Consider the following 27,664-nt stretch of genomic DNA (forward strand, 5'->3'; position numbering starts at 1 on the left):
AACAGCTCGGGAAGGCAAGAGAGCGAGTAAAACCATACTAAACAACACAAACCGCGCATGTTTGACCTTCCACAAGGTGACCGCATCCGAGTAGAAGATTCGTTACTTCACTTGTAGTGCAACTGTGGCTCCGAACGGATCGCACTAAAGTGTTCTGCGCTAATCCTGCTAGGGAAGAAAAAGTATTCGTACATTGAACTGTCCATTTTGATTGTCCAATTGTGTTAAGTGATTTTTGTGAGTGTGAACAAAATGTCGAAACCACAATCGGATGAACAGAAGCGTAAGCAGATCAGTGTCCGTGGCATCTCCGTGCTGGAGGATGTCACCGAAATCAAGAAGGGCTTCAATCGGCACCTTCACTACACCCTGGTGAAGGATCGTAATGTGGCAACGGTTCGCGATTACTACTTCGCGCTAGCCCACACCGTCAAGGATCATCTGGTGTCCAGATGGATCCGAACGCAGCAGCATTACTACGAAAAGGACCCCAAGGTAAAGACTCCAACTCTTTAGATGTACTCGGGGGGTCTATTATAAGCGTAACTTTAACCTTTTATTGTCTTGTCGCTCTGGATCACTGGAATTATTTCCACACATGCACGATGATAATACCCAGTTTTTTATAATTAGCAGTTATCTCCCACCCTGTCAGGATGATTTGAGAAGGGTAGACCTAATTTGATAAGAACAACCGGTTTGAATCAGAATTGTTCTAAAGCTAACACGAAAAATAGAAAGTGAAAGTAGATTTTTTATGACATTACCTAATTTTCGATTCAGTACTCTCTTTCTTTCTTCATACCTACATATATGATGCACCGAAACGTGCTCGTCGAGACTCGAGATGAGCGAAAGAATGCTCTCAGCGCCGACCGACGCCTACTATTTGGAGGCGATTCAATAGAACGATTTCGAGAGGAGAGCCCACCCTCGTGCGAGACCGGTCGATCTTGAATTTCGTTGACCTGCGTGTGCGGTCGGTCGCCATGGCAGACAATTTTCACGATAGCATTAGACGGGAAAATAAATGCGATACTTTGATTGCTTGGATAACTTTTATAAAGGAATCAGAGACAAATTTCCGTTTGGGTGAGAACAACAAATGATTGAAGAAGTTCGCTAAGCTTGAACATATCCCGGTGAAATGGTATCTTGTTACATGTTTTTTCCCACTGGGCAAAGCCGGTAATTTTCTGTGGTGTCATAACGACGGAAAATACCACTGCGAGTTTCCAAGCAAATCCACAGTCGTTTTTCACCATTCAAACTATTATAGATTCTGTGACCTTCATATGATTTCAAAGTTAAATTAAAAAGATGGCATAATTTGTAACGGGTACCGTCATCAATGGTCTTTAGGGTAGTGTGATGATTGTGCGAAGGGCGATAAATAAAATGGTTAGCGCAATTGACTGGTAGTGGATGTTTTTGACATGGTTTGGATTAAATATTTATCTGATGTATTCAGCAGCGAAGCTGGCAAAATAAGGAAGTGTGCTGCGTTCTAGGTAAAGGGAAACTGTATGGCACAATTATACGAAATACGTAAGCGCATTTTGGTTTGGTGGTTGCTTCGCACATGCAATCATGATTAAATTATAACAATTTTCGATTTTTTTTTGATTTCGATACTACTTAAAACAAGAAAAAAGATATACCGGATATCCTACAAATTTGGACAATTCTTAAAATTTGAAAATAAGAAGCGCATTCGTAATTATAGTTTTAAAACATGAAATATACCAAATGATTTTTTTACACCTGTTCGAATACTTTGATTTCAAAATTATATTTTAAACATTAAGGGGGAAGGTATGGGTTTCAGCAAGAAAAAATCCTTTTTTTGCGATTTTTTTTTACAAATTCGGGTGAAGCGAATTAATTAAAACTTTTGTGTATTATAATGCATCATTTCAATAACATTCTGTTATTTTTCCCTGCAAAAATATCGACGAGCGACGCGGTGACGAAGCTTTTTGTAGAACATCTCTGAAAAAACACGATTTGCGGATTTAACTGCCATTCAAAAACTACTTAACAGATTCTTTTCAAATTTTGCATGCACATTTTATGTAAAAAATACCTAACCCCTACATTGAATTCTTGTGAAATTTTTGAATTTGTAAAAAAAATTCATAAAAAAAGTTTTTTTTTCTTGCTGCAACCCTAACCCCCTCTTAAATCAATTTCACTTGATTATTTTTCAACTTCAACTGAAATGCATGCATAGTTGTGTTTTGAGAATTCGTCCAAATTAAAGTCTCCTGGCTCTGACATATACGAGCATTAGAAATGACATAAACCTATGTTTGATTTTAACTTTACATTTCGTTGAATTTTGTAAAACACGTAATTTTACTCTACAATGGCATTATTTTTAATAGTTGATAAGTGTAAATTTATGCGCAGTGCATGGAAAATATATCTTTCATATAAAATTAGATTGTTCACGGTTATATTTTGTCATTTCGTGAATTACAGTGTGCTAAATTTTGCCAAGTTTGGTATTATGTCATAGATAAAATTCACAGTTTTTGGTGAGTATTTCAAGTACGATTTAGCACTTGGACCGAATGAGTTTTTATGCATTTATTAGCTACGGGCGAAACGAGATACTGGTATGCCTTGATAGTACTATTGTAGTTAGTACTGCCTCGTACTATAAAAACTAGCAAAAATTTATTCGTTTGATTTTGTAAACTTCAACAAAATTGGATATATTTTGTGGAAGTTATACGAGTTTCAAGGGAACTTTAGAGAAGTTCTACGCTACTCAAAGTAGTTCTGCACATTCCACCATAGTATTCTAAACTTCAAGTGAACCGTGAATGCAAATCTACAATGCATGAAAAGAAACCTATAAGGATCAGGGACGTCCTACAACTTTCAGAAAAATCCTATAAATTTCGGGAGCCTGCTAACTTACAAGAAGATCCTCAGCACTTCAGTCATACACTTCAGAGTATCTCACTTTGAGGTTTCGAAAGTCTTTTAGAATCTCAAAAATACCTCAAACCTTAGAGAATTTCCATGCACTCAAACAAGTGCTATAAACAGCAGAGTGTTCACGATTTTCGCGCATATTTTACTGGACTCGGGGTAGCTCTGCGAACTTCAAAAGTGTTTCTCAGTCTAACTTCAAGAAATTCCTATGATCTAGAGTGAAATCTTAAGAATCTTTAGAATCTTCGTGAATCATCAAGAATATCCTAAGTATTTCTGGCAAAACTTTCAAGCATCAGGGGGCGTCTGTCAGTTCAATAAAACTTAAACTTAAAACTTAAAAATAATGATTATGAGCTTCAAGCAAAATTTCATGAAACTCACAGTTGACTTTAATGTAGAATTTACAGAAAATATAAATAGGAAAGCATGACGAATACAAAAAATCCTCTGTCAGCTTTAGTAACCCATTAAAACATAAGAATCCCATATGTGCATTTTTGTTAAAAATAGTTTATCTGTTGGATTATAATCTGAATCACCAACTTATAAATAAGACTACCAGATTTATTCGATGAAATTTGAACTTTTAAAATTTTACTTCTAAAACGTTACATGAATTCATTGACTGAAAGATATGAGGCAACCTGAGGAAACCATCCGAAAGGATTTTTTCAACAGTGGAACAGGAAGTTTTACAATACAAACTATACTTTTTAAGTCGGAAGTATTTTAAGACAAACAAGTTATTAACAGAAAATGCTTAATAACTCTATAGCGATTGAGGTTTGGTAGTGTTTGGTGTTTGTTTCACGGTTAAGAACCTGACGCAGGGCGATAGGGGATCATATTGGGGGTAAAAATCGTTCTACAAAGTTAATTCTGCTAAGACAGGTGTCTTCCGTTTAATTGCACTATAATATTATAATGGATTTAAACGAAAGACACCATAGGGTCTGTTGATTAAACTATATAGCTGAATCATATGTTGGTTGTTTTCATGTAACTTTAAAATGTTTTACAATATCGCCTTGATGTCAAAGAGAAAGTTGCACGAAAGTTTACGGGCCTTTTGAAAAACCTATTATGGTTGATGGAGAAATGCGACTAACTTATGAAAAGGTCGTAATAAAACAAAATAATTGTGTTGTTAAAACAAAAGTTAAAATATCTCGAGAACTACTACATTTTAGAAAATTTTTGTTAAGAGCATTTCGATTTAAAATGGCGTTTAGAATCATATTCAAAAAGAAAATTGTATTTTTGACTGCAAATAGTAAGAATTATAAAAAAATGTCAAAAGTTGTTGTTAGGAAATTTTTTTTGTTGAAAGCTTCTCCAGGATCCAAATACACTAAAAAGGTTGCTTTTACGTCTTTAAAACGATAAACATTAAATTTTTGACATTTTTTGATGGGGTAACGCGAATAACTTTAAAAAAGAGCATAATTACACGAATTAATTGTTTTTGAAGGAGCAAAATTTCAAATATCTCGAAAACTATCGCATTTTGGAAGATTTTTGTTAAATGTATTTTGATTTTAAATAGTGCTTAGAATTATATTCTGTAATAGAATTACAATTTTGTATGTCTATTAGTATGAAATTTAAAAACATGTACGAAGTTATTGTTAGGAAAACTTTTTTACCGATTTTTTCTCCATCATGCAATCACATTCAAAATGTTTCTTTTCTCTTTAGGTTTTTGGTAACAAAATATAAAAAAAATTAAAAAATGGGTTTTTTCGCAATTTAAATTTTTATCATAAATTTTAGTTTTTTTGAAAAATGACAACATTTTTTTCAGTGTATATTTTTTTTCAGACAGAAGTATTCATTCCCTGTAACTCGTTCTCAGATAGTTTTGCTTTATAAAATACAGTAATCGAACAAAAAAAAATTGAAGTTCATACACGTAGAAACGTTTGCGCCCTTTTGAAAAGTTGCTCTTGAGTCAAAATAATCTTATTACCTGTGGAAAATATTTAGTCTTGCATGACGGTGAAACGTGTAAAGTTTCATTGGAATCTAAGATGGTCGGTCACGATTTGAAAATTTTTTGGACGGATCTTCGTGGAATTCCTCACCTGTCTCAACAGAATTAATTGTGACATTCCACTAAGTCGCTCCAAAAGTTTTGAATTTTGTAAAAAATATTGTAATTCTACACAGATTATTTCCCAAATAAGACCTCTGTCGCTCCTCGAGAGATTCTTAACTATGAACTAAACACTCTGTGTCTCCTCTAATTGAAAAGTTTTTTTTTCTTCCGTAGCGTCTTTACAGTGATACTTGAAACATGGTCGTTAAATCCAAAAGAAGCCTCATTTGTCATTTTAACCACATAAACTCATATGAAGAGACCAAATAGCTCAGATTAATGGCTAAGAGAATTGTTCCCTGCCAAATTTGTTTGTTAATTGCCCCATACGAAATCCCATGTAAACTTTACACCGTGGGCACTAAAATATAGTTTCTCCGATCGAGCTTAGATTTTGCACAGTTGTTCTGTGGAATTTGGTACACCTATGATAATTGAAATGTTGCGGTGAGAATAGAGGTAATTTGCAATTTCAGCTGCTGCTTGGCAAATTCATTTTCGATCGACCGGGTGGATTTTTGCTCTTTTGTTGGAATATTTGTTGCGGCTGGATTCTTTGCTCCACGAAAAGATCCACGGAAACCCCCCTCTTGTACTTTCCAGGTGATAACTTACTTTCTTACCTCTCTATCTCTTGTTGGTCTAGTAGAGATCAACGCTCGTCTGACTTCTCCTCCGCAGCGAGAGTGGTCGTTTTGGAACCTGTACGGTCAATTGGAACGCGAAATTCTATTTCTAACTAAATAAACAAAACAATTCACAATCGCGAACAATGTACAGTGCCACAGCGGCATTATACTTTGTCAAATCATGTGGTAAATTTTGAGCCTGGTGGGTAACAGACAAAGAGCACACTTGATAATAAAAAGCAATGAAAATGTTTTAAAATGTTGTCGAGCAATCGCTATGATTCAAAATTATGTCTGGTTTCATCGCATTTTCATGTTTCTTGTGAAATCTGCACCCAGGTCAGAGCAAATTTCGGGGTCAAAGTCTCATTAGACTGACCTAAGATTTAAATCGCTGAAAGCTAATATCAGAAAAGTAATTCCAGCAACCAAAACCTTCTTTAAATCAATTAGAATGAAGAAATTGGCCACAATCTTCAAATGATAAACTCAGCGAAAGAATCACTTGAAAATATTGTATTAGTGTATTAGTGTAGAAATAAAATTAAATAAATCTATAAAATACTCGAATCCTACGTTCCGTGAGTTATACTAGCCATGTACGAAAGATGATAAAAATGAAAATATAAATGAGAAATAAGAAAAATATCCGTGTATAACTTCACTTTTAAATTCTTCACACTACTGGACCGACGAACGAGTACTCCCAACATGTTATATTCATATCCGATGGTTCGTTTTTAGCAAAAAACATATTTTTGGAGATTGAACAGGATTAAAAATCATTCGATCATTTAACACTAGACATGGGCAAACTGATTCAGTTCTGTGAGCGCAGCGTATCTGAGTCACTCATTAAAATGAAGAGATTCAGCTCCTCACCTAGAAACACTGAAGAAATGTTATTTAGATCGCAGTAACCCAGTCATGGCAGTCTGACAGTTAGCAGAAGCTGGGCAATGCGTATTAGGTTAGTTAGGTCTGGCAGAAATCTCACGGCTTTCTGTGCACGTTTGCTCAAACTGCAAAAACCAATTCTGTGAAACATTGAAGATAGGCGGTACTGAAAGCTGGTAGTTAAGATTCTGCCAGATTAATACAGTGTTTATGTAGGGTTTTAATTTGATCCCTTCCATAATTTTGTCGGATTGTTTGCTTGAATTTTGACGTAATTCTGCTAGGATGATATTGTCAGAGTTTCGTGCGACTTTGGTTCCTGTTAATCTTAATTTACCAGGAAGTGTGAACGAAATCGAATTCGCCCTCGATTGACTGGTCCGGCAGGATGCGGGCAGAAATCTGACAGGGTTTTCAAACCAAAGAGTGACAGGAACCTTTCAGAATGATTCCTGCGAGAGATTTGGTTTCTGGCAAACTGTTGCTATCTGGTTCAGATCATCAAACAAGTTTGTATGGGGTTTATATGGGAAAAGCAATTATTTTGCATTTACGTTAATAAAAATCGCTATTTCACTCAATATGAAAAACCAGCTTTATAGAACAATAGTTCAAATCTTTGTTAAGAGCTATGTCAAAGACAAAAAACAAAAAAAAAACAGTTATAATGATTTTAAAACTTATGGTTCAAACCAATTGCGGAAAATCGTTTCTACCAACACTGCCACACCGACATCAGCATTTTAAACTTAAATACATGAGAATATATTTATCGCAGAGACTTGAGACCTTTGAATGAAATATTCAGGAAGAATTGCTGAATAACATAGAAGTATAGAAGACGGGAGGGACGTGTGTCCCCGGCCCTTTTTAGATTGTTTCGTATAAGATAAATAATACATCTTCAGCGCAGGTTTAGACCGTCGAATTAGGTATTAGAATACCACTATTCAATGTCTGAGCTACTATCTCATTTGAAACGATATGATGGGCTGGCATCTAATCCCAGAATAAGAACCAAGAAAAAAAATTTGAAGAATATATGATTTAAAAATGTTCAACGAAGCCATCGTTACGTCCTTGGAAATGTGAAAGACTGTACTTTCTTAATATTTTGATAGACTCAAATACGAATCATACTACACTCGTTGCTGTGGGGAAATAACATCTACAGCATTAAGGATTCACACCTAAAAACTAATATGTTGCTTTTGCTTGAGTAGGGTTACCAAATGGGCTGAAAGCGAAATAAGGACATTTTGAATTTTGACCGAAACTAACAATCTTTGACTAAATGTGTTTGGTTGAGTGGTGTTAAGAAAAGATTTTCAATTTTTTTTTAGAACAGCGCTTTTTTTGTTCTTCTGGGGTCCTAAGAAACTATGCAGAATATTAGGTCGTGGCATACCGTGTTACATTTGAAATTTGTATGGATATTATTGCGAGAAATCCTATATTTTTCATCTTCATTTCCAAAAATCAAAGTTTTTCCTTTAGAGAACTTATTGATTAAAGTCCATGAAGTTACTAAGAAATTTGCCGACTGTGCTAAAAAGTGATAGCTGTTTAAAATTCGATGGTTCGAATTAGAGGACAAATCTTTTTTTTCCTGTTAGCGCTCAACAAGATGAGAAACATGAAAAGTATTAGTTTGTAACTTTTCTTCAGGCAATAAAATTTTTGGATGAACTAAACTTTTTGAATCATTAATATGAACATAACAAATCAAAAGACTCTAAGGAAGTGAACAACTAACATGGCGAGTAAAATGTTTCATTCGCTTGAGTGAATTTAATCTAATTGATTTCAAAAATAACATGGATTGAGATTAAAACTAAGGACATTTGAAGTAAAATTAAGGACGCTTTCCCAAATCATCGAAATTAAGGACATGTCCTTTAAAATAAGGACGGTTGGTAACCCTAGCTTGAGTCTAAAACTAACTCTGTTCTGGAAATTGGGTTGGGTTTCTTTCAGGTTCATTAACATCACCGCAGTTTGCGAGAACCTAACTCAATTCCATCAAAAACGTTTGTTTGAAGCAATTTTTTTATTTCGATTATAGAGGTTTTCACCTTAAGGTCATTCGCCTGTTCGGGTTAGAAAAATCTTTTATGAAAAATTTCTAACCCTATGTGCGGGGTCGGGAATCGAACCCAGGTGCGCAGCGTACAAGGCAATCGATTTACCAATTACGCTACGCCCACCCCCTTGAAGTAACTTCCTGGAATCTATGGATATGCGTTTTTATTAATTCCGACTCTGAACAGCTGAGAAATCCGTAAAGCATATGAACGCTCGTGTTATGAATTTATGCACGGGACCACAAAAGGAGCTCAAAAAGTGCTGTACTGAAAAATGACATATGTCGAGCCACTCTAATGACCATACGTCCTGGTTTCTCAACACATGTCAATAAACAATAATTTTGCGTCGAAATGAAAAGAGATAGTGGCATGAAATCAGAGATGGTTTTGTAGAATTTGCCGGGATGCATTATTTCGATGATAGTAATGTTATTTTTTAAGAAGATCAACGAAAATGCTAATAATAACCGTAACTTGAAATTAATTTACTTTTAAAAGAATACTAAATTCTGAAAGGCATTAGAACATTTTTATATGTAAAATATTCGTGGCTTTCCAATAAAAACAAAAACAAATAAGATAAGTAGCATACTTTTCGAAGTAGAGGTTGTTCAATAACCCAAACCTATATAACCCAAACCTATAAAAGCAAGAAGAGTTAACCGCATCATGTCGAAGAACAAATTATGCAGCTTTTTTTAAAATGATGACGAAAAATCGATAAAAAAATTTAATAGGAAACCCTCTCGCCCTTAAAATATAACTGAACGATTTAAAATACAAAGTATACTTTTTGAGTTATTTGCAGAAAAAGATCTATTACTCTGCAACAGTTGAAATTTGAGGGTCTGTGTAGAACGATTTTATCCCCAAAACACCCTGTAAGAAACTCACGTACAAGTTGACCACTTTGGTATCCATGAATCGATTCCAAATGAACGATGTCTGTAGGATGCATTTTTTATTGTTTAATGGTAGAAAATATTTGTAACTTTTCACTACAAAAGTCATCACCAAGTTATCCTAAAGAATTAGTTTGCTAACGAATATTTCCAAGTCTTTCAGATATCCGAGCGACCAGAGCCAAAACTATTCTCATTACAATTGTATTCTGTATAGAAAACTTCATAAAATCACAATGCATGTTTGTAAAAGACATGAAGACATACTGGACATGAAATAAATCGGAATAAGGATGCCATTTCCATGCGAAAATTATTGCAAACTTACATCGCGCTTCTCCTCCGTGTCGGTAGTTTCGCAATAACACAAAGTTTCCGGTTTGGCACTAAGCTGAATCTCTGGTTAAAATGTTGAGCCATTCAAGATTTGTGATGCTCCTAGAAGCCGTGGAAACTTCTCGTTTGTACGCGAATTTCTAAGACCAGTAGTTGTTTACTTCGGCTTTGTGTCACTGTTCCTTCGAGCTATTATATTTGTTGACCACACAAGACAAAATTTTTTAGCTTTTACAAGGTACCCCATCTGACGAAATAGCATGATTTGTCGTGGTGAATGGTTTAGCGTTTTCCAAAGAAAACACTTGAACTGGACATGATAACAGATCGTGTGAGCTCTCCTCACACAAGGCAAACTTTTCAGTATTGCCAATGCAAAAGTCATGCTAATGACTTTCTACGTACTTGCTCATTTGCTTAAATTTAGTGTAATGCACAACGCTTGGTACAAATAACTGAACAGGCAGACGAACTACTCACTAAAGATCACCCGATACTAGTTTGAAGGAACAAGGAATTTTGTCCCGTTATGTGCAATTGCCATTCAGAATTTTTGCTCGTGCTTGAAACAGTCAATCCCCCGCTTCAGTAGATTCACGCATGACGAACTCGAATCGGTGATCACACCGCCGATCGTAACGTTGTAGGCAGGCATGTAGACGCTTTAGACCTTCATAAAATACTTGTCACTTGCTTACTTGAGACGGAATATCATAAATCTGAGCTTATCTCGGCGAACTTTGGAAATATCTCTTACGGTATAAAATGCAGTCGATTTTCTTAGTAAATGGCAAAAAGAAACTGTAAAACACAGAAAGAGATCATAAAAGCAACTTTTTTTTTCACTAGTCTGTGAAAAATAATGTGGTTGGGCATAAATGGAATGTCGTGACAGCACTGAAACTGGTACTGCTCCTGACAGCGCCGTGATCAACAAACCATCAACCAGCTCACAGCTCATAAAGATAGTCTCCTCCATATAATGGTACGTTGCATTCAAGCACAAAGCGGCAACTTTTTGCAGGGATATACGGTTTATTATTTGAGACGGTATTTTACACCAAATGAGTTTTTAGGGTTTTTTTTATAAAGGTTGATAAAGGAACAAATAAATTATTCGGATTTTTGGATGATTGCCCCGCGGGTTGAATTCCCCAAGAAATTGTCTGCTCAGTAAACCAATCTGCATGTACAGTCTCCCAGAAAAATGCTCCCTCCGTCGCCTTTAAACATCTAGCGTCAGCTGATTTCACAGTCTCACGAGTAAATGTTCTACGTTGAACTTATATTTTAAATTTTACAATCGTCTAGTATTCTGGTGGTGCTTTAAATTGCCTGAAAGAGGTTGAGAAATTTCCATTTCCAAGCGGTTTTGAATGACTTTCTAAAAAAAAATTTAAGTCATGCATACTTCAAATTGTTGTTAAATGTTCAATTTTCAATCGGTAAGAGTATGCAAGAGGTGTCGCTCTTAAGTCAGTCTGGCCCTCCAAATTCACGAATGAAAACTCATTCGTCATATCAAAAAGAAAGTCTTGATTGTGTGTTGTGTTAGCGAAATGTTGTATAACTACTGTTGCATGGAAATTTGCCAATTGTTTTCCGACAAATTTTCAAGCGTTTTCTCCGACGAGAACCTCTCCCCACAACAAGTCGCTGCCGCTTCAAATCTAACTCCTTCTCTAGGACGAACCATCAACCGAATATGTGTCGATAATGCTGCCATTCTTGCAGCAAATTCCAAGCTGAAAGCATCTAGTTCCCCGGGCCCAGATGGCGTTCCCTCGATTTTTGTCAAAAAGTGCATCAGCGGGCTTCTTGAACCACTTCGGCGAGTCTTTGTGCTATCACTCAATACTGGAACATTCCCTTCCTGCTGGAAAGCAGCGCACATGTTTCCAGTTCATAAAAAAGGAAACAAATCGAACATTGACAATTATCGGGGAATCTCGTGTTTAAGTGCTGTATCAAAACTGTTCGAGCTGGTTGTGTTAGATCCTATTTTCTTTCACTGCAAACAATACATTGCAGATGACCAACACGGTTTCATGCCTAAACGATCGACAACGACTAACCTGCTCTCGTTCACAACATATGCAATGGATGGATTCGCTGACGGATTGCAAACCGATGCTATTTACATGGATCTATCTGCGGCCTTCGACAAAATCAATCATGATATCGCAATAGCGAAGCTGGACAAACTCGGTATTCATGGACAACTTCTGCGCTGGTTTCGTTCCTACCTCGATGGAAGGCAACTCCAAATCAGCATTAAGGACTGTCTATCTACACCATTCTTCGCTACATCCGGCATCCCACAAGGAAGCCATCTCGGTCCAGTGATATTCCTCCTCTACTTTAATGACGTCAACATCAAATTACAAGGACCCCGCCTTTCTTTTGCCGACGACATGAAAATTTTTCAACAAATACGGGATAAAACCGATGCCGAGCTTCTTCAGAGGGAACTGGATAGCTTTAGTACCTGGTGTGATCTAAACAGAATGGTTTTAAACCCGAGCAAATGCTCAATCGTTACGTTCACGCGGAAACGCCATCCGATTCAGTTTAACTACCATCTCTTCGACTCGAGTATTCCAAGACACTCTAACGTCAAGGATCTCGGAGTCATCATGGATTCGGCACTAACGTTCAAACCACATACATCATCCATTGTGGATAAGGCTTCAAGACAGCTTGGGTTCATCTTCCGAATAGCGAAAAACTTTAAGGACGTATACTGTTTAAAATCTCTCTATTGTGCGCTGGTTCGCTCAACACTGGAATATTGTTCTGCTGTTTGGAACCCTTACTACCAGAACGGTGTCGACAGAATCGAGGCCGTCCAACGCCGGTTCATACGCTTTGCACTCCGACATCTTCCTTGGCAAAACAGATTTCAGCTGCCGAGCTACGAAAACCGTTGTCAGTTAATACAGCTCGATACTCTAAGCATCCGGAGGGACTGCTCTCGAGCCCTGTTCATCTCGGACTTACTGTCTGCCAGGGTGGATTGCCCTACAATCCTCGGACGCCTCGATCTTCAAGCTCGCGTTCGAGCTCTGCGCAATAACTCTCTTCTGCGAGTCCCATTCAGGAGAACTAACTATGGGCGCCAGAGCGCTGTTACCGGACTCCAGCGTGTGTTTAACAATGTGGCGACGGCGTTTGACTTCAACCTGACAAGGAATTCGATAAAAACTAAAATAATTCGTATTCTGAAATGTAATTAGTTTAAGTAGCCACCATTGGGGCCAAGGGGTCTGTTGGTGACGGTACAACAAATAAACAAATAAACAAATTCATTTATCTAAGCAAAATTGCACATTCTTTAAACCTTCACCGTAACATATTCGCTGACCCCCGCCAAGGACGCCAGCTTTGGGAGAGCACTAAAACCCCGAGGTCGACAACCTTTTCCAGGATTACTGCTTATCATAACCATAGCTTCCGGTATTCGCGCTACATGCCTAGTCCACTGTAGTCTACCGTGCTTGATCAGCATCCCGATGTCAGTGAAGTCAATAATGGACTCAATTCAATCGCACTGTTAAACGGCTTCTATAACCGCATAAATATGTTCATCTTGGGCGAAGTATTATTCTATTCAGAGACAGTATTTCAAGAGTTTCTTACTATAAGAAATGATTAATTTGCTAAAATGTACTTACGATAGCAGAGGAAAGCTTTTGTTGCACGTGCTGTACACTCACAAATGACTAAGACCTTCAGTTGGTGGTCTCTAATACAGTTCATAATGAGATAAGATAAACAATTTGCTGAATTACCGAATGGAGCACAAGTTGATAACCGTGACTGTCGGAATAAGAAAAAAAATGCACCGAATTACTTTCGTCGACATTGTCTCAGCGTCACTTGTCGGCGGTAGTGATAGCGCTTTTTATCTAAGACATTTTCTTGATCCAAATCAAAACAGTCAGCACTTCGGCAACCTTTGGCCAAATATTATCATATGCAACGTAACTAATCGCTATGTTCGCACTGAGTTTACGTCTAATCTACAGTTTTGTTCTTTGAACCTAATAAAAGTGAGGGATGAACCCCACCCCCGTATTCAAGTATCCAAATTTTATCTGATTCTACGTAAAAAATGCCCACATTTCTTTCATGAAACAGTCGCACTGTTACACAAATGAAAGTTGTATCAGTCCAGTCTGAAATTGCTTTCTTCAACTTTGTTCCCAAGTGAGTACATCACAAAAAACTCCGAACTCCGCTAGGTTTTTATTCTCATGACACTGAAACAAATAAACAAAAATGTGCAGTGTCGATGAACTCGCAATTCAGTCTATTTTTGAGATTACGCAGATGGGTTTGTTGTGATGACAGCAATAAATTGCGAAATAAATTATTTTGATCTCATACTCCCGCATAAAAGATTCTCGGTTTTATAGCCATATTTTTACAAACTAGGTACAATTGCTCACAAAATTAATCTTACACCTATTAGGATATATATTTGTCACAAACAATGATTGTAAATCGCTTATTCAATTTTTTATGTAGCCGGACTGTATCATTTTTGTTTGATTAGTTAAAAACTGCATTAAAAAAAATTCATTTCAAATGTTTGAAAAATGCTACCTTGGAAATCGCATTTTCAAATTTTCTTATATTATTCAACATATCACAACGTATCAGAGTTAAACTAAAGCTATTTGAAAATATGCAATCAATTTTGCGTTTTCGAAAGTGATACATTTTGAATAAACAGAAATTAGAAATTTAAACGATCTCACATCAATATTATAGATTTCAACATGACTGCACGACCAATATTGTGAGTAACTATAGATAGATTACCAATGTAGGTCACCGTCATTTCCTAATGTATTAGTTCATCAGTGACGCCACAAAACTAAATCAAATTAAAAAAAAAAGAAAAACAAGGTATAGTTTCCCAATCAATACAAACTGTTTACCAAATAAGCCGTATATAGAGCTAAATCAAAGTAGGCTGTGACTTGACCCATGATACAATGATGTCGCGTGTTTTTCTTGTTAACCATGATTACAAATTCCGAAAAGCAATTATTTAGGGCAACTATTTCTGCTCTAATCGGAAAAATCTCATTGGAAGTGTTTCATCAACAGCTCCCTTCAAATTGACGTTTGTAATCTGAAATCAGTTCCCCAAGCAAACGGTCGGCTTATTTATAAAATTTGCAAAATAGCAAGTACTATTCTTCTCATTCATAATACAGCTGATAACCGATCACCATATTTCACCCGCCGTTGTAAACAAGTTGGCCATCGATTGCCACAACACGGAAAAGCTTCACCGCCAAGCTGTTTACATTTGTCGATCGGTGCTGGTGGCAATTGCACAAGTGACTTGACGTGATTTAAGCTATCGATATGTCATCTACTGTTACTTCCTCTCGACTGTCGCCAAGCATATTTCAAACATGCACGCATTGGAAACCCCATCAGCGCGGAGACCCAAGGGTTATCAACTGCCCTAGTTTAACCTTCACGCCTTAATAGCCGTGACCTGAACACGCTTTTCCGTACGGTTAGAGGGTGGACAATTGCCTCTTCATTTCACTGCAAATGATCGTGTATTTCTTTTTTGAATCATAATGCCGCTACCGTCACTGCACAAAATTTGGTTTGGCCTAGAGGTCTTTTGAAAGACTTTTGCTACCGGACAACTGTTTCGCGGCCTATTTTTAGGTTTGAACAAGTTTGTATGGTGTCGCGTGGGGTGAGCGAATCGGTTTACATTAGAGCAGGATCGGTGAAGGTGGCAAGGCTTGCAAAAAAACGATAGGCGCTACACATTTTCAAACCAGTTTTTAGCAGACAGAAACAATAACAAACATAATGGGCAATGATCACGTGACACGCGTCGAACACATGATCAAACTCGCGTGTCACGCAAACTACCCCCATATATTGTGGTACATAGTTGGCGAAGAGCCAGTTGCAATCCTACGAGTCGGTGGGATAGTTTTATGAATATGAGCAGTAAATTAGATAATACGTTCACGGATCTTAGTAACCTCTGCGTTGAGGCAGGCGAAGCACGTACTGCCAGCTGGCTGGTTCGCATATATTCGCGATTAGCAACTGAAAGTCGTTGGCATTGTTTGGGTCTTTGGGCGTTCGAGAGCCTGCTTAGATGCAGTTTGCGCGAACATTTATTTGGTTTGAAATTACGCTCGGTTCAAATTTATAGCGTTTTCGTTTTCACATGGCACAGTGGTCCAGAATGTGAATTTAGCAGGAATTTGGACTTTTCGTTTAAATTAAATGACTTAGCCTTACAATATGTTTGGCAAAGTTGTTGTACTTTGCAAGGCTCTTCTTTTTGTTTAAACAAATGCTAGGGTGGTTCTAATTTTATCAATATTTAAAATTGAACTTTTTAACGGTTCGAGATAGAGCTTTACTGTCTTCGATGAAGTTGTAGAGCAACACATTTTAGACAAATTTGCCGAAGACATGGAAGCTCTAGCTTTTATACTTTCCATTGCACGAGAATTTCAAATGTAAGCTCTACAATGTTTCTTAAAAAAACGGTTTTAATTCCATCCAGCTTTTTACGTGCCATAAAGGCGGTCTAAATTGTTTAGTTCGTAATATGTTTAATTGCCCTTTTTTGACAATAATCGTTTACGCCAGCTTGACAACAACGCCCAGTCGAGGATGTCGGGCGTTCATTGAATAAACACCCAACGAATTCGACTAACGTAGGATGACTTCCTCTTGCTGGGCGCTTGACGTAAACGATTATTGTCAAAAAAGGGCAAATCATGAGAACTTTTATACAACAAAATTAACTTTTTTAAATAGCATTATCTTCCATTAGGGCACCTAACATTAAATATCGTTGCTGCCATATGAAATAGTATGCTTTGTAGTATAGATTACCAAAAAATGGAAAATACGATATTTTTTATATCTTGCAATATTTACTCAATAAACAGTTTAATTTTAACTCTAATCATGAGCATATTTATATTTGAAAAAGAATTATCTTTTATTTGCCCCAATGAGTTATATTGTTATTCCAAAAAAACCCTTTTTTGGCGAAAAAGTGCTCGTAAATTTTTAACGAAAATTATTGGATATGTGGTGCCATGAAACAAATTAATTTCCTTAAAACAATCTTAAAGTTGTCTGAAGACAACTTCTGTTTTAAATCAATATCGCAAAACTTATTTGAATGAAACAGTTTTTCTAAGAAGCACCCTAACCTTCGATTTTAAATTTGTTGTAAATTAAAAAGTATGACAGATAGAGCTTACTTGTCTTCAGTAAACTTTTCCAAAATTTTTCGTTCTACAACTTCACTGAGGGTCGTTTGGTTCTAGTTGGAATGATTAAAAAGTTAGTTTTTAAATCTTGGTAAAATTAGACCCACCCTGACTATTGTTTTAACAAAAATAAGGGGCTCACAAACTACTAAAACTTCTCCAAAGACTTAATGAAGCTTCAAAATTCCTGCCAAATTTGCATTCTGGGCCACTGTGCATGGTGTTACACCGGTGCACAGTGGTTTAAAACGCGAAAAAAGTTATCGTTTTCAATTGCTTCGAAATGGATCATTGAAGCGATGTACGATCTTCGAAAAAATTTGTGACAATGGAACTACCCTTCTTTTTTAATAAAAAACATGTTGATTAATCCTCCTATAAGTGAGATGTAAATTTTTTTCTCGTACAATTAGAGATAGCGAGTTGAAGTATTCGACAAATTTGTAGAAAATTCTAGTACAAGAATCTTTACCGAAGGTGGTAACGTTCTAGCTTCAATGGTTTTTAAGGTATCGAGTATTATTTGAGAAAAGACCAAAAAAACATTCTTTTCATCATAACTTTTTTTCAAGTTTTTTTAGCAGTTAACTATTACAATGAATGGAATACATCATTTCCGTGAACAAAGTATTTAATTATGTTGCACCGTTTTTGAGATATTTGCGTTTTTTTTGAAATACGGCCTACTTTGCTCTCAAATAACTCATGACCGGGCAAAAACGGACAGATTAATTAGTATGCGTTTGAAAGTAAAAGAGCATAAGCATTTGTAAAAACTATTTGTATCCGGTTGTATCCATGGCTCTGGTAGCTAGCTAGATAGGTAGATGAAAAAGGAATGGTCTTATAGAAATTTGTTTATTATTCATTATCGATATTACACTCATCCGAATCAGAATTTTCGTCAGATTAGCTTAAATCTATTATGCACCATGCCTCTGGATCGAATAATCGCGCTTGCTTGTAACCAAGGGATCATATGACTCCAACAATTTTTTTTCTCGATTGTGTATCTGACAGTAAGCCATTTGCTTCGACCCAATTGTCGAAGCGAAACAAGATCATTTTCTCGAACAACTGCCGGATACCGAAAAGCATTGTAATTGGCCGGTACGAATTGTGGTCGGATGCCTGTTTTTCTGGTTTTGAAATAGCGATGATCTTCTCTTGCCTCCAATTATAAGGGACAATGCTACCCTCAAGAAACTTGTAAAATAAATTCAACAAGCGCCTTTTCACAGTGTTAGGCAGATTCTTCAGCATGTTTAATTTGATTTTGTCTAAAACCGCAGCCTTATTGTTGCATGTTAAGAGAGCAAGTGAGAACCTCCATCGGAGTTTTGTTCGCGACATCCTGAGGAGACGCGGCGCGATACGTTTTCTGTAACGAGATTGAGTCCGGACAGATCTTCTTAGCGAAAGCGGTTTGAATATTCCACATCCTCGTTGGTACTGTTTCAGTTACGCATGCATCGAGTCGTACCCCAAACAGTGCTCTTTGTAGTTTCTCTCGTTAACCTGTCAACGAATTGATGCCAATGACTGCGTTTTTTGGTTTTCATTAGACTATTCATTCGCGTTTCTAAGGACGCGTACTGTCGATAGCTAGCGGATAACCCGTCATCTCGGGAGGTCTTATACGCAGTGGATTTCTCCTCGTACATTTCTGAGCACTTTATATCCCACCAGGGGATGGGAGACCGTCTCACAGAGGAGTATTTGACCGAAAAAGCTGGCCGAAAGTCACATTTTCAAAAACCATTATCAAGGACATTATATTATATCATGATATTCTCTAGTAATTTCTGCATTAGAAGGCAACCACGTTGCGTGTATTTACTAAAGTTTGGTAACGCTGTTCACTGTCCAAGGAATATTTTTTTTAATGCTCTAGGCTGATTTAAATCTGCGCGTGTAAACAAAATTTTCCAAACATTAGTGATTCGAATTGTTTCGATTCAAATATCCTATATTTTAATAAACCAAGGTCAGGGTCATATTTTGGTGTAGATGGATCCATATACTCGAAAAAATATTAGTCTTATTAAACTTAAATACAGAAGAAAAAAAAAATCCGCCATTTTCTCACTTTTCAAAATTGAAAATGTTCATGTTCCCAATCCGTCCCAGTGAAGACTCTTGTTCCCTGATTAAGTTTAACCCAAATACTACTAGATCGGTGAAAGAAAAGTTGCACATAATTGCTCCATTTTGAATGCGAGATATTTGAAAAATTTGACATTTTTCCTCGTTGTATTACATTGTCCGTGCGCAGTTCAAACATTTACAAGGATGTTTCTTTTCGAAATAATGTGTAATTCTTGGCAAGATTTAGGTTTAGTTAGCTGGGAAACGAAATGATGGTTTTATTGAATCAGAGCGCTTCAAAGTGCTTCGAATCGATTTGTTTTCGTGCAGAATTGAACTACATATGTTGCGTGAACTGTGTTTCGAAATGTATCAGCTGGTGCCGAAGCCCGGAATCCTTAAAGCAGCCAACCCCATACTCTTCGCATGTCAGACCCGGCTCGGTGACCATCCCATCGATTTCCACTGCATTTACGGGTACATATACCTTAAACTGCTGCGTATAACGCTTGCAACAAGAAATCTGGTTCACCTGTTCGATGCTAATCACGACAACTCTAATTTTATCCGCTTTGTTATCTGGATCACAACCGAATAGTTCTTAGTCAAATCTTTCGAGATCTCTAGAATAATTACTAATTTGCCCAACTCTGGGCAACTATAATTTACTTTTGCTGGGTTGGAGCTTCGATGACGAAGCTGGATGTTTTATTCCAATAAATGCCTCTTCGAAACACGAAATTTTGCTAGTCGAAACTATGATCGCTTCTGACTTATAACAAGTGAACTATTTGACGAACCCGAATGGAAGGTTGCTTGATTTAGCGTTAGTTAGTAACACTGGCGGATGCGAAGTATTGGAACCACCATTACCGTTAATTATTCGTCAACAGAATCTATTTGTGTTGAAATTTGACGCTGTGATTGGCATTCTATGAATGACGATGCAGATTTATTCTACGATTTCAATAAATGCGATTATGATGAAAAACAACCCTAAGCAATTTTGGTGTTACCTGCGGAACAAAACATCCTCCGATGCAATCCTGGAAATCATCAATTATGTAGACAGGACATCGACATCAGCTCAGGAGTCAGCAAATTTATTCTCGTCATTCTTTCAAAACGTGCTAAAAAATAACTCACCACCTTTGTGTGCATCGTACTTTTGTAGTTTGACAATGTTCACTCTGAATTTGCCTTTAACATCATTCACCGAAAATCAGGTACAATCTAATCAACGGGGTTTTGACAGTTTGAAGGATCCAAGGTCGAACGGGTTCCAACTATCGTTCATCAAGAATTGCTCTTCATCTCTGGCGCTACCGGCATCTATATTATTCAATCGCTTTTTTGCTGAAAATGTTTTCCAACAAAGTGGAAGGAAGCTTTGATAACATCAATCCACAAAACCAATTATAAAGAAATTTCAATCTTAAGCTGCCTCCCAAAAATCTTCGAGAGAATGTTGTTAGATGTTATCTATCCCGCAATAAAACGTATCAACACTTCGGACATTTTTGTAGGAAAGTGCTCGACAACTACTAATCTGATGAGCTACGTGTCATCGCTGATTGAAAAAATGGCAAAATGACAACAGATCGATGCTGTGTACATCGATTTTTCGAAAGCTTTCGACCGTGTTCCTCATCAGCTTGCTGTGGAAAAGCTAAGGCGGATTGGACTGGCGGACTTGCTGGCTAATTGGATCTCGTCGTACCTTGCGAACCGTAGCGCCTCGATGCGACTGGGATTACACTCTCGAATCGTTTCCACAATACATCGGGCGTTCCTCAAGGGAGCCATCTCGAACCTCTTCCATTTGTGTTCTTTGTCAATGACCTCTGCAGTGAATTGTCATCGTCTAAAGCCATGTATACTGACAATCTGAAAATTTATCGTTTTATAACAACTATGGTAGACTGTTGTGCATTGCTGAATCGACTAAAGTGACAGAAACAGAATGAGTGTGAACATTCTAATATGCAGCACAATCACCTTTACAATAATACATTCTCCAATTGTGTTCGAATACTCAATATATTATGCTCGCGTAGAACGAGTCGTATTCGTCAAGAACCTTGATGTCATTCTCGACTGTAAGCTACGCACGGTGTTCCTAAAACCGTTATTAACAAAAAATTACCATAAATTTGGCATACGGCATTCGAAAAATACAGTATTCAAGCATCTTCTCAGTGAATTTCAAAATGATCCATCGAGAGATTCGAGAGATATTGCGATTTGAAGTTTTATAATACGTTTCATAAGGCTACCAGCAAACACCCACGGGTTTGGTCCTATCTCTATAAACAAATAAATATTTGTCTGTTTATTTAGTATACGGCGATCGAAAGATATAGTAATCAAGTATATCTCCTGCAAGTTTGAAAATATTTCATTGGCGGAATCGAAAGTTATAACGGTTTGGATGTGGTATGCGGTCATAGATGGGTTTTCTACCAAACTTCAAGCGTGAATCCATGTTTGTCCATTGACTATTTAGATCGTTTATACGTATCGCGGTTTTTAAAGGAAAACCTTACCATTTAATTACATAAATATAATGTACAAAAAGTGTTATTTATATGGTGCACTGAAAAAATATGAAAATAGGGATTTCTACCAAACGTTAAATATAATGTCTAAATTTAAAAAAAAAAAAAAGATAAAAGTTTGAATGTTTACTTCAAAAGGTCATATCTCAATGGTTTGTTGACCAATTCTAATTATTTTTTTCCTTATTGAACAGGTAGACGTTTCATCAATAATTTTCATTTCAATCACTTTACAGTGGGAATGAAGCAAAGAAAAAACACTTGTGTCTCAACCGAGCGCTCGAAAATGAGTGGAATTCTTGAGTTGTTACGATCTTGTCATTTTTTTTGAGACTTGTGTTTACTGGAGCTGTAGAGCTAGGATCTCGGAAGGGCTCCCCGTCAGTATCACACACTCCAATTGTAGACGGGACAGGCAATGTCGCCCACTAAAACACTGCTTAAGGCCAGTTGCAGTGGGCCGTGATTCCGAATGTGTTATTCATTTTACGTTTCAGATATGTGCGGGCGTAGGGACATCGCGATCGCGTGTATCATCGCGCAGCGCTCGAGCGTTTGTTCGTTAATGTGTTTGATCGCGTCTATTTTATAACCGTGCGCCTTTCGCATGTTCGCGTGTATTCTTGGATGATCGCGCGCGGACTGTGAATCTAATACTCAATTTTCGGTGTACGTTTCAGATGCTAAAAGAAAGTGAGATCTTCCATATCACTGGAGTTCCCGGGCATATCGCCCATGTGTTGTCTGGTGGATATGAGAGCTGTTTTAATTGGTCCAATTGAAGGCATAGGCCTAGACTTTTTGTATCGAGGATAGAGACTTCCGGAAATTACCGATGCATGATTGCGCGAGCGCAGGAGTTATTAAATTCGCGCCTGAGACCGCGTTTGAAAATTTATAAGCGCTCAAACGTTCATCGGGATGGTCGCGAAGGGCTCGAGCAATGGTATGTTAACGTGTTTGTCGCGTGTTTGTGGCTTCGCATATATAAATTCGATTTTATAATCTTGTGGCCATTCGCACATTCGCATGTATTGTTGAATGATCGCGCGCGGATCGTGAATCTGATGCTTAATTTTTAGTGTATGGTACAGATGCTAGAAGAGAGAGACAATTTCCCCATATCACTAGAGTTCCCGGTCATGTCGCCATGAAACGCGTTGTCTAGCAAATATGAGCGTCATTTTCTTTTGATTGGTCCAACTGAAGGCATGAGTCTAGGCTGCTAGGACCGAGAGTAGAGACTTTCGGACATAACCGTTTCATGATCGCGCGAGTGTTTTAATGTTGGCGAAATAGCGGGTGCAAAATGTGTAGATGATTGCAATTGTATGCTCTTGTTTGTGACCAGGTTTGTGTTATCGTGAAAGACTACGAGCGTTTGTACGTGTATAAGCGAACATGCAATTAATTGTGTTAGCGAGTGTCAGTATGAATCTAATTTAAGTTATAGTAATAAAAGGAATTATAACATGCCGAATTAAGAAAAAAAAATGCAAAGAGATTGATTAGTAATGTATAAATTGATCGATGGTGTTTTGGTATACATGAGTAATGGGAAAGCAAACTAATAGATGTACAACAAAAACAGACCAATGAAGTAGAAGAGAAGAAAGTATGATACAAGCAATCAAACTACTTTACCATTAACGACAGTTGCATTCTGTTAGAATTTCATCATACTATGCTGACCGGGAATGGATGATAAACGTGCATCGGTAAATTAATTGTACCTTAATTTATCCAATCCTACCTTCCCGAATGAATAAAATCGATTATACAAATTGAACACCGCAAGTACAGTGTGCGCCAGCTGGATGTATCCTTTTTTAACATTGAACAATTCCGCCATTTTTCAGCCGATTTTTACAAGTAAACAAGTTTTTTAGGGTATTTTATGTCATTTATTATAAACCGGGTTTAGAATACAACGTCGATAAGATTTTGTCCCAAAATTCGGGCTCTGCATCAATCATTCTTGCCGCAGCATTTCCATTTTCCAAGCGACGTGGCGCGTTCTTTTGGTGTAAATCGCTTCATAGCTAAAATGGCGCTAAATGACGTTTCCGAATTGTGTTTATCTGTCAAAATCAGTTGGAAGTTGGACGGAGTTATTCAATGTTGAAATAGAATACATCCAGATGGCGCACCCTGTATTATCCACTATTCTATCATATACGCCAGTTCTGCATCAATTCCCTGACCCAGCTGTCATAAATACTCAGACGAATACATACTCAGATAGGCATACAACTAGCACATAACAAGTGTAGACTTGGGCTAAGGACTACAATTATTACAAAACGACAGTTAATAGGATCAGTTTTTTTTCTATTTTTTATTAGTTTGTGCACGAGGACGATGCCAATAATAGCAATATTTGATAGGGGATTTGTAACAAAATAAATATGTGATATAATGGAATTATTTCCTTCTGCCCTTGTATGACTTAAAATCAACTGCAGTGTTTACTTATTCAAAAAATTAATTCTGCATAGCAGTTCTAGATAGATTAACTATTATATTTCTTATCCTTATTCTTATTTAAATTGATGCTACTTGGAAAGTTACAGATTGATCCGATTATCATTATCATTATCCTTTAATCTTATTTCAACACTAACCACCATTTTCTCTCCATCATTTCAGCGCGTGTACTACCTCTCGCTGGAGTACTACATGGGCCGCTCGCTGCAGAACACCATGATCAATCTGGGCATCCAGACCTCCTGCGACGAGGCCATGTACCAGATGGGTTTGGACATCGAGGAGCTGGAGGAACTGGAAGAGGATGCCGGTCTCGGTAACGGTGGTCTTGGCCGTCTAGCCGCTTGCTTCCTCGATTCGATGGCCACGCTCGGAATGCCGGCCTACGGTTATGGTAATAATTCACCTGTTACGTTACAGACTAGTTGCAAGTAACGGGATCTCACTTCTAGGTATTCGCTACGAGTACGGTATCTTCGCGCAAAAGATTAAGAATGGAGAGCAGGTTGAGGAACCCGATGACTGGCTGCGATATGGAAACCCATGGGAAAAGGCTCGCCCGGAATATATGATACCGATTCATTTCTATGGCCGCGTCATCGATACCCCCGAGGGCAAGAAGTGGGTTGACACACAAACTGTCTTTGCTATGCCGTACGACAATCCGATCCCCGGGTACGGAAACAACGTAGTCAACAGTCTGCGTTTGTGGTCTGCCAAGTCGCCAATCGATTTCAATCTGAAATTCTGTAAGTTTACGTTAGCTGTGCACAGCTAGAGTTTGAATAACAATCCTTTTCTTCGTTACAGTCAACGACGGTGACTACATCCAGGCTGTGCTGGATCGTAATCTAGCCGAGAACATATCCCGCGTCCTGTATCCGAATGACAATTTCTTCGAGGGCAAAGAGCTACGTCTGAAGCAGGAGTACTTTATGTGCGCTGCCACTCTCCAGGATATTGTTCGCCGGTACAAATCATCCAAATTTGGATCCCGTGACGCTATCCGTACCACGTTCGAAGACTTCCCGAACAAGGCCGCCATTCAGTTGAATGACACGCATCCATCGCTGGCTATCCCGGAACTGATGAGGATCCTGGTCGATGACGAGAAGTTACCGTGGGATAAGGCCTGGGATATTGTTGTGCGTACGTGCGCCTACACTAACCATACCGTACTACCGGAAGCGCTGGAACGCTGGCCAGTGTCACTGCTGCAATCCATTCTACCACGTCACTTGGAGATCATTTATCACATAAACTTTTTGCATTTACAAGCGGTTGAGAAACGCTTTCCAGGAGATTTTGATCGTATGCGCGCTCTCTCACTGGTTGAGGAGGACGGTGATAAGCGCATCAACATGGCGAATCTGTCGATTGTTGGCTCACATGCCGTGAATGGCGTCGCCGCTATTCACTCGGAAATTATCAAGAAGGATATTTTCAGAGATTTCTACGCCCTAACTCCGGAAAAGTTCCAGAACAAAACCAACGGTATTACTCCTCGTCGTTGGCTTCTACTGTGCAATCCTGCTCTATCGGATCTGATAGCTGACAAGATTGGAGATCAGTGGCCTGTACATTTGGAACAGTTGGCTCAACTCAAGGCATTCGCCAAGGATACAGGTTTCCAGCGAACAGTGGGTAAGGTTAAGCAGGAGAACAAACTGAAACTCGCACAGCTGCTGGAGAAGGACTACGGCGTCAAGATCAATCCAGCTTCGATGTTTGACATTCAAGTCAAGCGCATCCACGAATACAAACGTCAATTGCTGAACTGCTTGCACATCATCACATTGTACAACCGTATCAAGCGAGACCCGACGGCAAACTTTACTGCGCGTACAATTATGATTGGTGGAAAGGCTGCTCCTGGATACTACATTGCTAAGCAAATCATCAAACTGATCTGTGCCGTTGGAAACGTGGTCAACAACGATCCGATCGTTGGAGACAAATTGAAAGTCGTCTATCTGGAGAACTATCGCGTTACACTGGCTGAGAAGATCATGCCGGCCGCTGATCTGTCCGAACAAATCTCCACTGCTGGCACAGAGGCTTCCGGAACTGGCAACATGAAGTTCATGTTGAATGGTGCCTTAACGATCGGTACCCTGGACGGTGCCAACGTCGAAATGGCCGAGGAGATGGGCAACGAGAACATCTTCATCTTCGGAATGACCGTCGATGAGGTCGAAGATCTGAAGCGGCGTGGATACAACGCCATGGACTACTACAACTCAAACCCGGACATCAAGCAGTGTGTCGATCAAATCCAGGGTGGATTCTTCAGTCCGGGTAACCCGCACGAGTTCCAGGACGTTGCGAACGTGCTGATGAAACACGATCGCTACTTCTTGTTTGCTGATTACGATTCGTACATTAAGACGCAGGATCTTGTGTCTGCTACTTATCAGGTAAGTTGCAAAGGATGAGTTAAACAGACCAATCTTTAACACATTTTTTTTATCTACAGAACCAATCCAAGTGGCTCGAAATGTCGATCAACAACATCGCCTCCAGTGGTAAATTCTCCAGCGATCGTACGATCGCCGAATACGCACGTGAAATCTGGGGTGTCGAACCAACGTGGGAAAAGCTGCCCAACCCAGCTGAGGCCCCTAAGTAATTCTTCCCGAAGGGACATGAGCAGAAATAAACACCACTGCCACCGTGCGCAGCCACACCCATACACATAAACATACACCAGACAGACAAACATACAAGAAACAAATGGGTCAAGCAAGGAGTTAACCTTTATATGTTGGAAATACTATTTCGACTTTTTAATACTATCGCTATTCGATGTGCAGTCCGGATATAGAACAAGTCAAACTCTCGACGTCCTACTAAGCTTTAGATTGCCCAGCGATCATTCGTTCGAGTGGGGTGGTTTTCGTCAACGCAAATCGGCAGTTTAGAACAAAAGTAACTAGTTAATTGAAATTTTAAATTTAAAAATTGTTAAAAAAAAGTTATAAACGTTTATCGTTAGATGTAATAAGGCATGCAAATAAACTCAAAGTGTTAAAAACACATGGTTATGAGATAATCACAACACGAATCAACATTAAAATTAGGGTGCCATTAACTAGATATAACCCCCTCTTTCGTTTACTTTTAAATGTACCGGAAAACGAATGAAAGGAACATGTTTTGTGAGAGTAAACACGCAAATAGAAGTTAAAAAGCCCTTAGTTTGAACCACCAATTCACAGCGTGTAGAACTAAACCGTTAGGAAAACCAAAACATCATTGAAATGTGTAACACAAATTCTGTTGAAATTTTTTGAGCATCTTATTGTTTATATTATTATTTTTATGAAATATAATCAGAAAACCTGAAA

The 27,664-nt window shown here is 38.1% G+C and overlaps 1 protein-coding gene across 1 annotated transcript; it reads left to right on the plus strand.

Annotated features, from left to right (window-relative positions):
• Positions 1 to 27,664, plus strand: LOC131686176 (glycogen phosphorylase). Its single transcript, XM_058970392.1, has 5 exons — positions 1 to 495; positions 24,480 to 24,711; positions 24,770 to 25,066; positions 25,128 to 26,734; positions 26,794 to 27,664. The coding sequence occupies exons 1-5, from the start codon at positions 253 to 255 to the stop codon at positions 26,944 to 26,946; spliced, it is 2,532 nt and encodes an 843-aa protein (XP_058826375.1). The 5' UTR covers positions 1 to 252; the 3' UTR covers positions 26,947 to 27,664.

The sequence above is a fragment of the Topomyia yanbarensis genome, chromosome 2 (assembly GCF_030247195.1).
Source record: "Topomyia yanbarensis strain Yona2022 chromosome 2, ASM3024719v1, whole genome shotgun sequence".
Classification (NCBI taxonomy): domain Eukaryota; kingdom Metazoa; phylum Arthropoda; class Insecta; order Diptera; family Culicidae; genus Topomyia; species Topomyia yanbarensis.

Coding starts and splice junctions, on each gene's coding strand:
- LOC131686176 (XM_058970392.1), top strand. CDS start 253: ATGTCGAAACCACAATCGGATGAACAGAAGCGTAAGCAGATCAGTGTC. Junction 25,067..25,127: donor CGATTTCAATCTGAAATTCT/GTAAGTTTACGT, acceptor TCTTCGTTACAG/TCAACGACGGTGACTACATC. Junction 26,735..26,793: donor TTGTGTCTGCTACTTATCAG/GTAAGTTGCAAA, acceptor TTTTATCTACAG/AACCAATCCAAGTGGCTCGA.